The sequence below is a fragment of the Pseudochaenichthys georgianus genome, chromosome 7, assembly GCF_902827115.2.
Source record: "Pseudochaenichthys georgianus chromosome 7, fPseGeo1.2, whole genome shotgun sequence".
Lineage (NCBI taxonomy): Eukaryota > Metazoa > Chordata > Actinopteri > Perciformes > Channichthyidae > Pseudochaenichthys > Pseudochaenichthys georgianus.
Window position 1 is genome coordinate 17,005,012 of NC_047509.1, and position 14,598 is coordinate 17,019,609.

At 41.1% G+C, this 14,598-nt stretch overlaps 1 protein-coding gene across 1 annotated transcript in view; it reads right to left on the minus strand.

Annotated features, from left to right (window-relative positions):
- Nucleotides 1-9,461: 9,461 nt before the first annotated feature.
- The window catches only part of LOC117450073 (potassium voltage-gated channel subfamily A member 3), a 5,986-nt gene continuing 849 nt past the window's right edge, over nt 9,462-14,598 (minus strand). The window contains exons 1-3 of the mRNA XM_034088082.1: nt 12,373-14,598; nt 10,523-10,597; nt 9,462-10,376 (exon numbers count right to left, since the gene is read on the minus strand). The exon at nt 12,373-14,598 is cut by the window's right edge and continues 849 nt beyond it. Coding sequence (XP_033943973.1) covers nt 13,572-14,598 — 1,027 coding nt within the window. The 3' untranslated portion in view covers nt 9,462-10,376; nt 10,523-10,597; nt 12,373-13,571. The remainder of the gene's footprint in view (nt 10,377-10,522; nt 10,598-12,372) is intronic.

Genomic DNA, 14,598 nt, shown 5'->3' on the forward strand with positions numbered 1-14,598 from the left:
GTAATCTTTGCAAGCAGCCTGCCTCGTGCCACTGATGCATTTACATACAACATTGAAGAACATTGATTAACAATGATGAAAACGATCAAATATGTTCTTGTACTGTATGACTGTGAGGGGACAAGAGAAGTGTACATATAGGATGGGACATTTTTCTACTGAACTTTAATGAGGGCAATTCATTATAAGGAAAGGAGGGTTAATTAGCTATAGCAGCTGAACTTGTGTACGTCTCTGGTAATTGTTTGTCCCTGCTTGAACTGTTCTAGAAAAATACTCATTATATCATAATATTCTTAGATATGATTTGAGCATTCGACTGGGTCAACAGGTTTGTTTGTGTACTTCGTTGTCTGTATATGCAAATATATAACAGCACAGTATGCACTCAAACATTATGGTAGAACCCACATGATGTAGTCTGCAGGTCAAATGTGCATGCCATCTGTGAGTTCCTTAATGTATTATAGAGAGCTATCAGTAGGCTACAGTTTGTTTGTGGCTAGTTTTGCTCTGATCATTAACAGACCTAAATAATTACTGCTAGACCTATTGAGCACATGCACTTCTCCATACATTAACAGGACTTATGCTAGAAAACTCTTAATGCAATCACAGATAAAATCCATGTTAAGTTTAATGTTTGTACAGTTAAATTAACTAGGGCATTGAAGTTTTCCTGCAGACAGTCTGTCTTTCTTTTCTCTACTGCTTGAAAGTGGGCCAGGTGAAATCCCAGATATGTCAGGCAAGGCGCGGGAATTCAACGCACATGAAAGAAAATGAGACCACACAACTCCCTAAAGAATACATGAGGAATACCACATATCCTCCCCCATGTGTGCTCCTTGCTCTTCCATTTTCTTTTGCCCAAGGACAAGTTGAAGGTACTATGCAAACCTTCTGCATTAAAAATGTCAACATACTGATTAAGATGATGACATGGGACCACAGGGACTGCAGCAGTGGCCCACTCTGCACAGAGCTGATGGCTGAAGGTTTTCAAAGGGGAGATATTGACAGTTTTACAAAACCACACTGATTGATGGCCAGTAACTCTTAAATCCTCATCATCCGTGAATGTAAATGAGGAAGGCCCAATTGTAAATGGAGGGCAGCTAAGAGCCAGGCCACCAATATCCAATGCTGGGTGTTTTAATGATTCATCATCCACAACCTTATTCTCAGCCATTACTTATACAGTAACACAGTTTTACTACCGGGGTGGGGGAGAGGGCACGTAGAGTATTGTATATTAGATTAAGTTGGTTGGGGTTGGGGAATGGTGAGTCACATCCCCTGATGATCAATGTTGAACTTTATTCTTTCAACCACTTTGAATTTGCACACACTGGTTAGAAATCAGTGTTCATGATCATTTCCAGTCTTTTCGTTTTCCCTTTAACTCAACCAACTTGTTTTAGTAACCTTAAAAATGTCATATTATTAATTATCCATAGAATATATTTTACCCAAACCATAATTTAGGTTTACTATACCTGAACTTCATCTTGGGCTGCAACCCATATCAAGGAAACAATAGGAAAACACGGACAACCTTAACTCTTACTGTAAAGACAATATGCCTGATGTTTAAGAGAAATGTATCAGGGGCAGTTCCAGAAAAATATGTATAGAACACAGTAAATAGAAGCAGATTAGGAGAAAGTCAAAGTTGTAATATATTCAAACCTCATATCTCCCAATATCAATAAACAAAATGTCCATAAATCCACTGAGAAATATGTTTCTTACAGCTCCGAAGCTCAATTTTTGCTCTTCTTTAATGCAAGTACAGGCAATCTAGTAGTAGTTCACTGCACAGCATTGGTCGACTGCCAACAGGAATGGCTAATAGCGAATGGGGCATACTTTTAATGCTGCAATAAACAACACATGTAGGGTTAAAGTGTGGCTCAAGTTGTATTCCACATAACTCATAACTCACTCAATCCATAACACATACTTCCTGTTTTAATAGAAGGAACAATGGATTCCTTTAACCTATATTTTTTAAATATAAATGTTTGGGCACAGTTTTCTTGATTTTGTCTATGGGGGGATCCTAAACAGTTAGACTTTGAAAACCCCGGATCTATATACTGTAAACAGTAGAATATCACTGGCATAGAGTTGAACATAAAGTTTAAGGTCATTTATCCTTCAACCATTTTAAATTTTCAATTCTGTCTCCAGTTTGTCTCACTTTAAGGTTGTGCCAAGTCTCAGTCAACGGGGGAATTGATTCTGTTTTGTGTTCAGCAGCGCAGGCGAGATGGAACCTCAGAGAAATGTAACAATGCTTTCCAACCAATGATCCCACACGACAGCTGTAACCACAACCAAGCAACCTTTTTTGATTTGGCCATTTATGATGGTATTTTCTGGACAGCTTGTACTCTAGCTTCTGGGCAGGGGCCCCGACTGCGGGGAGCCTCAACATGTCTAAACAGAAATGTGGATGGAATAATAAAACAAACTCAGAGCTCCATGATGTTCACATAATATCCCCATCATATAAGCACATTAAATTAAATTGACTCAGAATTTATATGTTATATTTGTTACAAATAGCGCAGTTAAGAGTTAATTTTGAGATGATCAGCATATTTATGTGTCAGTGTGAGTCAGCACACCTAAAATCTCCACCCTTTTCTATGCAGCACAACATGTGGAAGTGAGAGCGGGAGGAGGAGAGTCACTAAGAGACAGAATGAAGGAGAGAGGAGGGTGTTGATCCAACTTATGACAGCAGACTGCAGGGGATGGGAGGAGCTTTGTCCTGAATGACCTCTGCTGCTGTTGCAGCAGGTGATCACTCCATTACCACACTCTCACGCACACACACAGATGTAGTGACCTATGGTATTGGCATGTGCATGCACTCACCACCAGAAGTGCACAAACTGAAACACATAAAGACAAAGTCACAAGGACAAAAGGAAACTCATTTGTCACCTTTGCACTAAAATTAAACAGATTGACAGCTTCACATGCCACAACAGTTAACACATGGAAATGCTCCTTCTATTCCTAAATAGTATTGCATGTTGGCCCCAATGAACCACTCCACAACAGCAATTCTTCTTTCTCTCTGACAGCACGCTAAGGAACTTCAACTTATTTTGACCCTTCATTCTCTTTTCGGAATTTTCTCCTGTCTCTCCCGGCACTTCTCTCTCTAGGGTCCCTCTATATTTAGAGATTGACCTTGGAAGTTCTCTACCTGCATGTTGAGAGCAACCAGGCTGATTATGATTGCTGTTTTGATGATGAGATATGTCCTCACCTTCAGAATAGAGTACTCCACTATTGATTCTGGATGTGGTTTCATTTTCTGTTGTTCTCACAGCCTTCAAAAACAAGGAAAAATCAATAGGCTAACTGGTCTGGAGGTGTGGCTTAACTTAGAGAGGAAACTTGGGAGTACATTAATGATATCTATCCTGCATGAAGAGGTTTGCATGCCTGCATATGTGTACAATATGCAGATATCTTCTTTACAATGGCAACATGCTTAATTGAATGTGCAGTGAAAGCAGAGAATATTCCACTAGCAAATGCTTTCTTCCCAAACTGAGAGCAGCAGTTAAGTGCCTAACTAGTCAGTTCAGTGAAATCAACAGTTCATGTATATCAGTCTGCAGTCTGTTCTGTGTCTTCTTCCGTCAACTTGTTGTAACAACATGGCAGAGCCGGCATACATCCCTTTGGGAAGGCAACACCTCACCCTAAATCAGTGATGGTGATGGGACCAGAGGGTGGACCACATGAGGAAAGAAAAGGGAGGAAAAGCATTAGAGGATGTCCAGGAAGAGTGGCATAAGTGGCATAGAGAAAAAGGACTTGGTGGAAGAGGGGACAAACAAAGTCCTCAGTAAATGAAGTTAGAAGTGTGCAGGAAAAGAGATGAAGGGGAGGGAACAATAGAGGTAGGGAGGTAGCCGATAAAGGTCACAGTGACAGAGTGATGAGTCATCCAGTAGAGCACAGCAGCATCTCTCTGCTTCACACTATCACCCTCTCCACCATCTGTCTGTTTGGTTTGACAGAAAATTGGGAATGATTGGCAGCGGATTAACCCTTTGAACTACTACAACAAAGTAATGGATGCTATGCTACATATATTATGTTAATATTTGTGGCTGCATGTGTTTGAGTGTATGTGTGTAAGATTATTTTTGTTGTTTATTTTGCATGTACCTCTAAAGGGAGTCCCGCCTCGTCTCCTGGGCCTTTGACTGGAAACTGCAACCGATCAGCCAATCAGCATCAAGAACTAATACCTTTTTTTTTAAGACACTCTAGCAACAGCATCATCACCCTTAGCAACCATCGTCACCAGCTTCCAATGGTGTGGCTCTGCTAGTGAACTGAAAGTCACAGAGAAAAGTGCACTTGGAAGTTGTTGAAATGTTTATCTCCTGATTAGTATTTTGGGAAAATAAATCATTTATCTGCTAATTTCAAAAGGTTCATATTTTTAAATGTAAAAGTTTTAACAATACAAGTCTAAATACATTTTAAATATATAATCAAAAGTTTGTCTCAGATGGCTTTACAACTTGAGTCTCATGAGAGACTCTCCATCATTATAACATTGGTTCATATAATAACAAATTAACAATGAATCTACCCTTAAAGCAGATATAAATTATATTTGAAACAAAATGAATGAATGAAATGACAATGTGAAAACAATGTGATAATAAGAAATGTGTCGCTTTTTGTCATAATCATACTGGGTATTAATTGAATAGGCAGTTCTATATGAAGCAGTCAAACATTATTTTATTGTTCACTATCAGTGTTATTTTCAGCTCTGCTTAGCAGCAATAACCCATGGTAATCAATGTGTAAGCAACTGTTTGACATATCAACTTAAAGGTTATGATTTATCAATGTTGTGTTACAGTAAATAATTATTTGTGCTGCCCCAAATGTCACCTCCAACAAAAAGATCAGTTATTTAGTGTTAAAGTCATTTTATTTTTCTATAAATGTTGGTATATCCTTTAATCATTAACTGCTGCTGACATACAGCCCTGTTGTGTGTGTGTGTGTGTGTGTGTGTGTGTGTGTGTGTGTGTGTGTGTGTGTGTGTGTGTGTGTGTGTGTGTGTGTGTGTGTGTGCGTGCGTGTGTGTTGGCTCAGGACTGAGGGGTGTTGGCATTGTCTTAACTCCACTTAGACCGACTGCTCCAATGGAGACCCTTGATGGTGACACCCGATCTGTCTTTACTGGCAATACACTGATCCTCTGCCAAAGAGACACACACACACGCACACGCACACACACACACACACACACACACACACACACACACACACACACACACACACACACACACACACACACTTGTTTACAATAACTCAAAACACATAGACACACACTGCCAACGCCCACCCTTCTGAGAAGTCCTGTACACACAAACACTGCTGTAAGTATTACAGACAGCTTAAGTGGTGATCCCTTCAGTGAACCTGAATCTGTTCACATGGCCACTCTCTTCATCTTGCAGACAACCCTCCCTTGTTGCTATGGAGATCTCCTGATGTAGCACCATGGCTGGAGGTGAGCTTTGATGACATCACCAGTATTTTTGTGATCTCAAAGGCAGTTGTATCTTTTAGTAACATGTTTTTAATATAGCCAAATAAAGAGAACCAATCAGTCAGAACAAATTAAATGTTTAAATTGGAGACAATTAATTGTGCTGCACTGATAAACATTGGGAGTATTTAGATTAAAACTATCACAGCATTTCCAATATGGCAAAAAAAAGTTTTGATATTGGTGGCCACACAATTAGGGTTGGGTATCGTTTGAATTTCCACGATTCCGATTCCGATTCCGATTCTACTTTTCGATTCCGGTTCTTAACGGTTCTCGATTCCGATTCTTTGAGGGGCAGGGTAAAAAAATGATACATGCTTCTTCCACCAAAAAAAATTACATTTATTCGAGAAACTTGTACACAGGTTAGTTTAAAGTAATATTCACATGAATCAGTCTGTTTATATTCACTGCTATGTAACTTTAACCTGAGAACCACTGAAGCTACAACAGTGCAACAGTCCAACTTTTAAAAACAGTTCTTGTTGAGAAAAACAAGCATATCTGCCTTCTCAGGCATACCGGGAAGAAAGGTTTGAACATTTTGAAGTAAAATGCTTCAATCTGGTGCACACGCAGAATTACTAGAGACTAGATCTAGGGGGTACAACTCTAAACACCCATATGAAGAAGATCGGTTTACATTTTAATAATTAAATAACAAATAGCCTACATGTAACGCATTTTATTTTTGTTGTTCATTCATATCTTATTTTACTATTTTATTTATGCATATGTTTTTATCTCTCCAGTTTAAAACGATGTGTCTGGTTTACTGTCCTATAGTATACATTGGAATGATTTCAAACCTGTTTTATCCCAATAATTATAAAAGAGTGACTTGGAAATATGTGTTTACATAAATTGTGATCAAAACGTTTGAGACCCACTGAGATAACTTAGACTAAAGTGAACTATCTAAACACTCAGAGTCCTTTACCTCACTGAGCTGTAGTTATCAGCCTCTCAGTATGACTGGAGAGGACTCTCCCTCCACATCATTGTAGAAACATCTTCTTCTTATATCCGTCAGAGCAGCTAGCACCAGATGCTAATAACAACAGCGCCCTCCCTTTCTCCCTAGCTCACTCGCACTCTGGCTGTGAGCTGCGGTTGCCAGATAAGCCAACATCCCCCATTTTCATCACTTGCAGCGCCCATCGTACAGGGCAAATGAAACGTGTAGCCGGGGTGAAAAGGGTGTTACATTTACTTAATTATGAATGTTGTTACATCAAGGCCGAAAATTAGGATGAGCACCAACGGTCAAAACATTTTTTTTTTCTCCCAGAGCTGGCAGCGCAGCGCCTCCACAGATCTGGCGCCCTAGACGAACATCTATAACGCCAGTGCGACGGGCCGGCCCTGGTCTCAGGTTACACTGTAGGAAATGTCCCGCCCCGCTGCAGTCATGCAGTAGGCTACGGAGAGCGGCGAGAAACATTTCCTCAGGAATCGAAAAGCGGAACCGAAATTCACATTTCTAAATGATGCCGTTGGAATCGAAATGTTGGAACCGGTTCCGAACCGGAACCGGTTCTCGGTACCCAACCCTACACACAATAGCCTAGAGCAGTGGTTCCCAAACGGTGTGCCGCGGCACACTGGTGTGCCGTGAGGCAAGTCCGGGTGTGCCGTGGGATTTTGTGACAACCATACCTTATTATTGCAATATACAACTATACAAAAATAAAAAAAAATTAATTTACTATATCAGTACTTTGTAGGTTTATATGTACGTAATCTGCGCGACTTGCGCGTCCACATGTCCACGTGCAGTGCTGCATACACATGGCTGAGTCAGCGATAACTCTCGAGGGGTGGAGGTATGCCCATTATTTTGAGTTCATCCGAAGAATAGACAGGAATGTGACGGTGAGGTGCAAACTGTGTCCAGGCCAGAAGCTGTTATCCACTGCTGTAAACACCACGTCAAACCTCAACAAGCACCTGCAAAGAACACATGCTAAGGTGGAGCTACCGCACAAGCTATTTGTTGTTTGTTTATATCACAGTCTGTTCTTCTTCTCTGTCTTCCGGTTGTTGCCTGTTTTGAATGACGAATACACACTACCGCCACCTGCTGGTAAGGAGAGTTATTGCCACTCACGCATGCGCAGTTCGTACGTGCTCGGCTGAAGTCTTTGCGGTGTCTAGTTCCAGTGCAACACATGGCCAACACGCAGGAGAACACGCCGACGCAACAGCGTGAGCAGAGATAGACTGCGCAAAATATACAGATAGCAGGAGACAGAGAACAGCCACGGTCAGATAGGAAAACATTCAGGATCTGGATCAGTCTTATGCGACAATGGAAACTGAACTAAAGAGAACATTTGAAACTTTAGCAGTCTGCGTGATCTGCTTGCAGGGAGGGGCGGGCCGGCCCTGCGAGTAAAGTAACGAGTTACTTTATGTAGAGAGTAACGAAGTAGTGTAATACATTACTTTTTTTACTTTTTTAAAGTAATATGTAATATATTACTTTTTTTTAGTAACGACCCCATCTCTGCTGAAATGTTACATTTATAATTTGTAGTTCAGGACCATGGACAATGCAGCTTCCTTGCATTGACAGTTCTCTGTGCTGAATTTCCTTTGTCTCATTTTTAATGTTGTGACCTGTCTGGTTTAAATGAATGTGTTGCTGCTTTGATGAAGCCTAATTTGATAACGTTTCAAATTAATTTCTGAAATATTTCGTTAATAAATATTTCATGAGTAATATAGTTGTCTTTGTCACATTTTATTTGGCATTAGTAAATAATTATGCACATTTACAGATATTTTACATGATATCAGTGATAACACGTGTTATAAGGGCTATTTTGCACAATAGGTGTGCCTTGTCCTTTGGTGTGCCTTGGGCACAAAAAGTTTGGGAACCACTGGCCTAGAGAGATGGCAGAGTTATTAGCAAGCTGGTGGGCTCCTTGGAGCAATAAAGCACACTTGCTTCATACACAGGATGACAGTGTGATGGCTGTAATCCTCTGTTAGAATGTTAATATTTACCTCCTGCGGCACAGAGATGATATGAAGTTTTCCACTGAACTCACACACAGTTCAATTCTCATTATGGTTCAGCTGTGCAGTTCAGGGAAAAGCCAAATGTTTTGCAATATTGTGCTATAAAAGCAATCATCTCTTTTCCATGCACATTTTAAAATGGCTGAGGTTGCAGAAATGGTGTCATAGAGCATCGTTGCTTGTACTTTTAGTATCATACTTCTATTTCAGTTGTGTTTACAAATAGGATATTTTCTGTTTGGCACCATCACAGCTGTTTAGTACAACCCCAACCTTTGTTGCACGAGATAGCTGCTCAAGGGCTACACACCAAACCCTGTTGTTCACTATACTAAAAGAGTATGATGACAATAAACCATTTTGTTCTGTCTGTCAACATATTTATGGATGCTAATACCCCTATAAATCTAGGACATTAGAGCAACATTGAATGATTAAAGCAATTTATAATCACACACAGAATCACATTCTATATTGTAAGCACTGCTATTACTTGTTCTAGTGTCTTACTGCAAACTATTTGATGTTTTTGGTCTGCTCTTATTTGCTCTTCATCCTGTTAAATAATGAAATCCAAATTAAATATGTAGCTTATACTAAACCATACCAAAGTGAATTATAGAAGAGGATTAATTCTACAGAAACATCAACACAGACACGGTAATGCTGGTTCAAATGTCTCTAATCATGACATCATCAAAACCACACAAATACTAGGAAATACGGTTTATAAAGATATTTTCCCAGTTCAATTTTCTCATTAATTAATAAAGAATCTCCTTGCAAATAATGACAGTACTACTGATATCTCTTTATATGGGTCATGTTTAAGACGGCACAGAATAGCACAGAACAAATACTGGCATACACAACCTTCCACTGGCGTTATTCTGCCCCATCCCAAAATATCAGTGCACTCTGGGATAAAACAGAGCCATTCATAGGTACGTGTATACATGTATGTGCATGTATGTATATATATGCTTCTGTATTGTTCTCCATGTGTATAGGATAGGGGAATAGCTGCAACCAGCACACATACATAGGTGTTTGTATCACTTACAAATACAGATACAATTTGTATCATCTTCAATACAGAGCACACAGATTAACAAAAGGCATATGGCTAACAGTCTTTGATTTGTATCACAGTTTCATATCAGCAAATCACGGTCGGCCTCAGTTTTAGCCACTTTTGACTTGAAGCTAAATCTGTTTTTCAGTTATTGTCCATAATGAATATCATTACCTTAAAACATCAATGGGTAGAAATCTGCGTTAAATCCAGGAATTAGAAGTTCTTTGCCATATTTCGGGCTTTTTCCTAAACCCGTCCTTCTGAATTGTATATGGAAAGCAGTATAGAGAAATGCCAGAGTCCATAAAACAGATCCAGCTGAATTCTCTCGCTGCCTGAATCCATTTTGACGGCGTGATCGATCCACTCACAGTGTGTCAAATCCAGAAGAAAAGCAGTCAGAATACTGCAGCTACAAAACTGTATGTGGAATACATTATATGTCAGTTTTTTTTTTTGTCATTCTAGCAATTGCATTTTGGATTGAGTGGTGTACCACTGGAAGGGGAGAACTGGTAGGCACCCAGTCTGGGTTTAAGGACACCAGTCAGGAGGAGGGTAGGGGAAGAAATATTGATCCAGTGGGAGTTCTGTCTCAACTCTTCGCTTTGGCTAATCTGGCTCATCAGGAAGACCAGAGTCATTGAGCCCCTAGAGAGAAAAAAAGGTCACTGCAGGTGAATGGGTAATCTATACAGCTCTAAACAGAGAACACCATTCTAAGTCGTCAGCAGTGAATGTTAGGTAAAGTTCACTAATGTCATATTTACTCTTCTTATCAAATCAAGTCTGTTTACCTAAATGGGAGGCAGTATAATTGGGGTCGTCAGTGTTTCCAGGAGGTCTGTGCAGAAAAATTGAGCTACTTTCACCTGAGAGAGAAAGAGAGAGAGGAGGAAGAGGAGAATGGGGAGTAGAGAAGACTACATTGTTAGAGCCACACAGAGTAACCAGACCCATCACATATAGTTTGGTGATCTTATTAACACCGCAAGGATGCTGCTCTTCTCCCTGCCGTCTCCTTACCCCTCATGCACAACTCAAAGTGTAAACAGTGTCAGATCATAAGGAGAGGAGAAGGGAGGTGAAGAGGGCACATTTTATGTGAGCGAGACCATTTTGACAAGGGCAACATTTCTCTAGAAGTGCCACCACTGACAGCATTACAGTCTTGGAGTTAATCAGACATGACACACTGCAATTCATCCTGTACAAGACCATCAACCAAAAGCCTACATTTTAGCAAAGATAAAGAAAGAGGAGCCGATGTTTGGATAAGGGATCTGGACAGAAACAAATGCGAAACACTAGCGAGCTGCAATGTTGCACATCATCTGAGCTTGACAGAATAGGAATTGAAAAGACAAAAGTGCATGTTACCGTTCTTTTTTTATGTGCGTTCTTTTCTCGATAATTCATCCTCGCCAGGCTCATAAGATTAGCTTCCAGACTGACCAATCCAAATAGATTATAAACAAGCAGCTACTGTATCTTCCAAAATATAGTTTGCTTACAATCAATAAATCAGTGATTCTCCTCTCTGAAGCTTTTATTTCATTTGAGAAATGAGCAGGCAATTTAACTGATGACCAACACAGAGGGTTTCACTGAAAATGTATGAAGTCAAGGTCAGGGTTAAAACGGAAAGCAATAATCTATGACGTGGTGTTTCTTTCTGTGGGACCTCTCACTTTGCCTTTAGGGTAGCCAACTAATGAGAATGCCCTAATTATCACTCAACCATGAGTGTTGAGGTATAATAGTCAACTACCACACGCATGCTCACAAGAACACATTCAGGTGCACACAGAGTCACACTCAATAGATTCAGAACATGGCTGATAGATAGATTCCCCATCCTGCCTTTTTAACATGTTATATATTTCCCTCTCATCCCATCTCTTTTTGAGAGAGAGTAATCACAGTCAGGGGTGACAGTGAACATACATCTGCAGGGTAGCAGGGCAGCAGTTCCAAAGATAGGAATTGGGTACAGGAAAAAAGGCTGCTTTACTACTAACAATAATTGTAAATGGTTTTTTTTCACACACTTCAATATATAAACACATGTTTATAAGCATGAATGTGAGATTCAATGCATTTAACAATGTTGTTAAATGGCAGCTCTCAATTTGCTCTTGTTGTGAGATATCTCATGGTTATGTTACCTCTGAATCTTTTTGACATCACTGGCAAATGTTGTCAGAGACATCAGGTGAGCCACCTGTTCTTTAAGGAGATGAAAGCCACCAGGAGGCAGCACTGAGACAGGTTGGGTGGGCATGCTGTTGGTGCCCTTATTCAGTCATCTGAAGGTTAAAGACAACCTGGGCGCACTGCAGGAGCATCTGCCCCATTACACAACATAGGAAAACCCACACACTAAGGCCAGTAAAGGCTTAAACATGTATGCAACGTGTGCTGCATGAATAAGAGCATAGACAAAAAACCAACCACCTCTTGCTTTTATTATGCTTTTATATTACTCGGATGAAATGTCATTAAGGTAACACTCTTTATATTGAATAACCTAAATGTATTGTCATTCCCATTAAACCCACACAGTAAAACAACTGGTTTTATGACTAAATGTAAAGGGAGGGTTCATAAAGAAACCAGGGCCTGAGTGACAGTGTTCAGAACTTACCATGTTTATCAGTGGGAGAACAGCAGCCTCTGCTGAGCGCCTGCAGTAGCGCACTCAGGACAGCCAGACACAACGTGTTCCCAGTTCATTCATAATTCCTCACGCGCTGCCTCCCCTTCCACATCTTCCGGTTTAGCACGTCTCCAAGCGGTGCCAGGTTCATTTCGGGACCCAGTTAATAGTGGCAATTGTGTGACCAGACGTTGTTCTCCCAATTTGCTTTGTGCGTCAATGCTCGGTATTTTTGGGGCTCGTATTTTACGCACGCAAATCGTAGGCTAATGTCTTATTAGAGACTCAATACAAGCTTTTTTGATAACAATCTCCGATATAGTTTGCAAGCCATCTGGAAGTTTTCTGTGGAAACAAGGGTGTCATGGCAACGGTGACTGGGGTTACCGAGGAAACGGATGTCTCCATGGCGACTGCATCACTATATTTGAGGCATCCGAAGAGATGCACGCTCCATCTTTGACGTGTACGTGTGCGCTGTGTTTATCCACTCTCAGTGTGTCCTGCACCGTGACTGAAAGCAGGCGGCCCCTGTGTTTATATCACACCGTGACAGTTCATATGAAAGGATAAGGGATTTTTTTTAACATTAACATTTTGACTTTAACGTACAATTAGGCCTAAATCATCTCACAGAACGGTCTAATTTAGATAATATGCAAAACTGTGACATTACATGTGTTAAAACACTCAGACACATATTTAAATGATTCTGAATATTAGGCTATGACTGACGAATCACGACTCATAACACGTATGTCAATAGGCTACTGTGAGTGCTCTTCGAGTAGCCTACCATACATTTTTACTCATCTTTCAGTTATAAAGCTTCTAATAGGCTGTTGTGATGATATATGCACATTATGCAATTTCACAATGCACAACAGGTCAATTCCCTAACTCACCGAAGAATACTAGACCTAATATTTTAAATGAGTTATTTATCTCCAAGCTCGAAAGTAAAACTGAATTGTGAATCCTCATCACCGAAATGAAAAGGACAGATTTTGTAAATGGAGCACAAAGCAGCGTCTCTGAACTGACAGGATGTTGCTTCCCCTCCCTCATTATTCCTTTGTTTATTCATCTGATCTACCGCTGCTTCCGCACGCTGTAGCATAGCGACAGAAACAGCTGTGTTTACACACTACCCCCTCCTGCGTTCAGAGCTATGACTCAATAATTGGCTACACGTCGGTGAAAATCTTTTTGTTTATATTCACACAATTTTCCGAGTTGTATTGCGTGGTGGTGAGGAAGTTGGGCTGCTGTTTGAACGTGTTGTTGATCCCGTGCTCTTCTATCACCATATACTCGCTCTTGCTGAGTGAGGAAGAGGAGCGAGACTTCCTCAGCTCCTCTGTGTCCGCGAGGGGCTGGCAGCTGCCCACGTGCAGGTACTGTGCCTGCTCTTCCCCTTCCGTCTCTCTGTGGTAAAAGTAGTTAAAGTTGGAGACAATGACAGGCACGGGCAGAGCAATGGTCAACACACCAGCGATGGCACAGAGAGACCCCACGATCTTCCCCCCGATGGTCACGGGGTGCATGTCCCCGTAGCCCACGGTAGTCATGGTGACAACAGCCCACCAGAATGCGTCTGGAATGCTGCTGAACCCTGAATCTGGGTCGTCTGTTTCAGCAAAATAGACAGCACTTGAGAAGAGGATGACACCGATGAACAAGAAGAAGATGAGCAGGCCCAGCTCACGCATACTGGCCTTCAGAGTCTGTCCTAAAATCTGGAGCCCTTTGGAGTGACGCGAGAGTTTGAAGATGCGAAACACCCGAACAAGCCTAATTACGCGCAGAATGGTTAATGACATGGCCTGCTGTCCGTTTCCTTGTCTCTCTGCCAGCTCTGTGCCCAGAGTGATGAAATAGGGAATGATGGCCACAATGTCAATAATATTCATGATGTTTTTTGAGAAAATGGCTTTACTAGGGCACGCAAAGAAGCGCACCAGCAGCTCGAATGAGAACCAAATAATACACAACGTCTCCACAACAAAGAAAGGGTCAGAGAATGGGCTGGTGAAATACGGGAGTGTGCCATTAATCGCAGGTGCAATAGTGATCGGATCCCTGTGGTCGTCCCTGAACTCCGGCAGTGTCTCTAAGCAGAAGATGACAATGGAGATGAGAATAACCAGGACAGACACCATCGCTATGCCCCGCGCGGGACCCGAGCTCTCTGGGTATTCAAAAAGCAGCCAC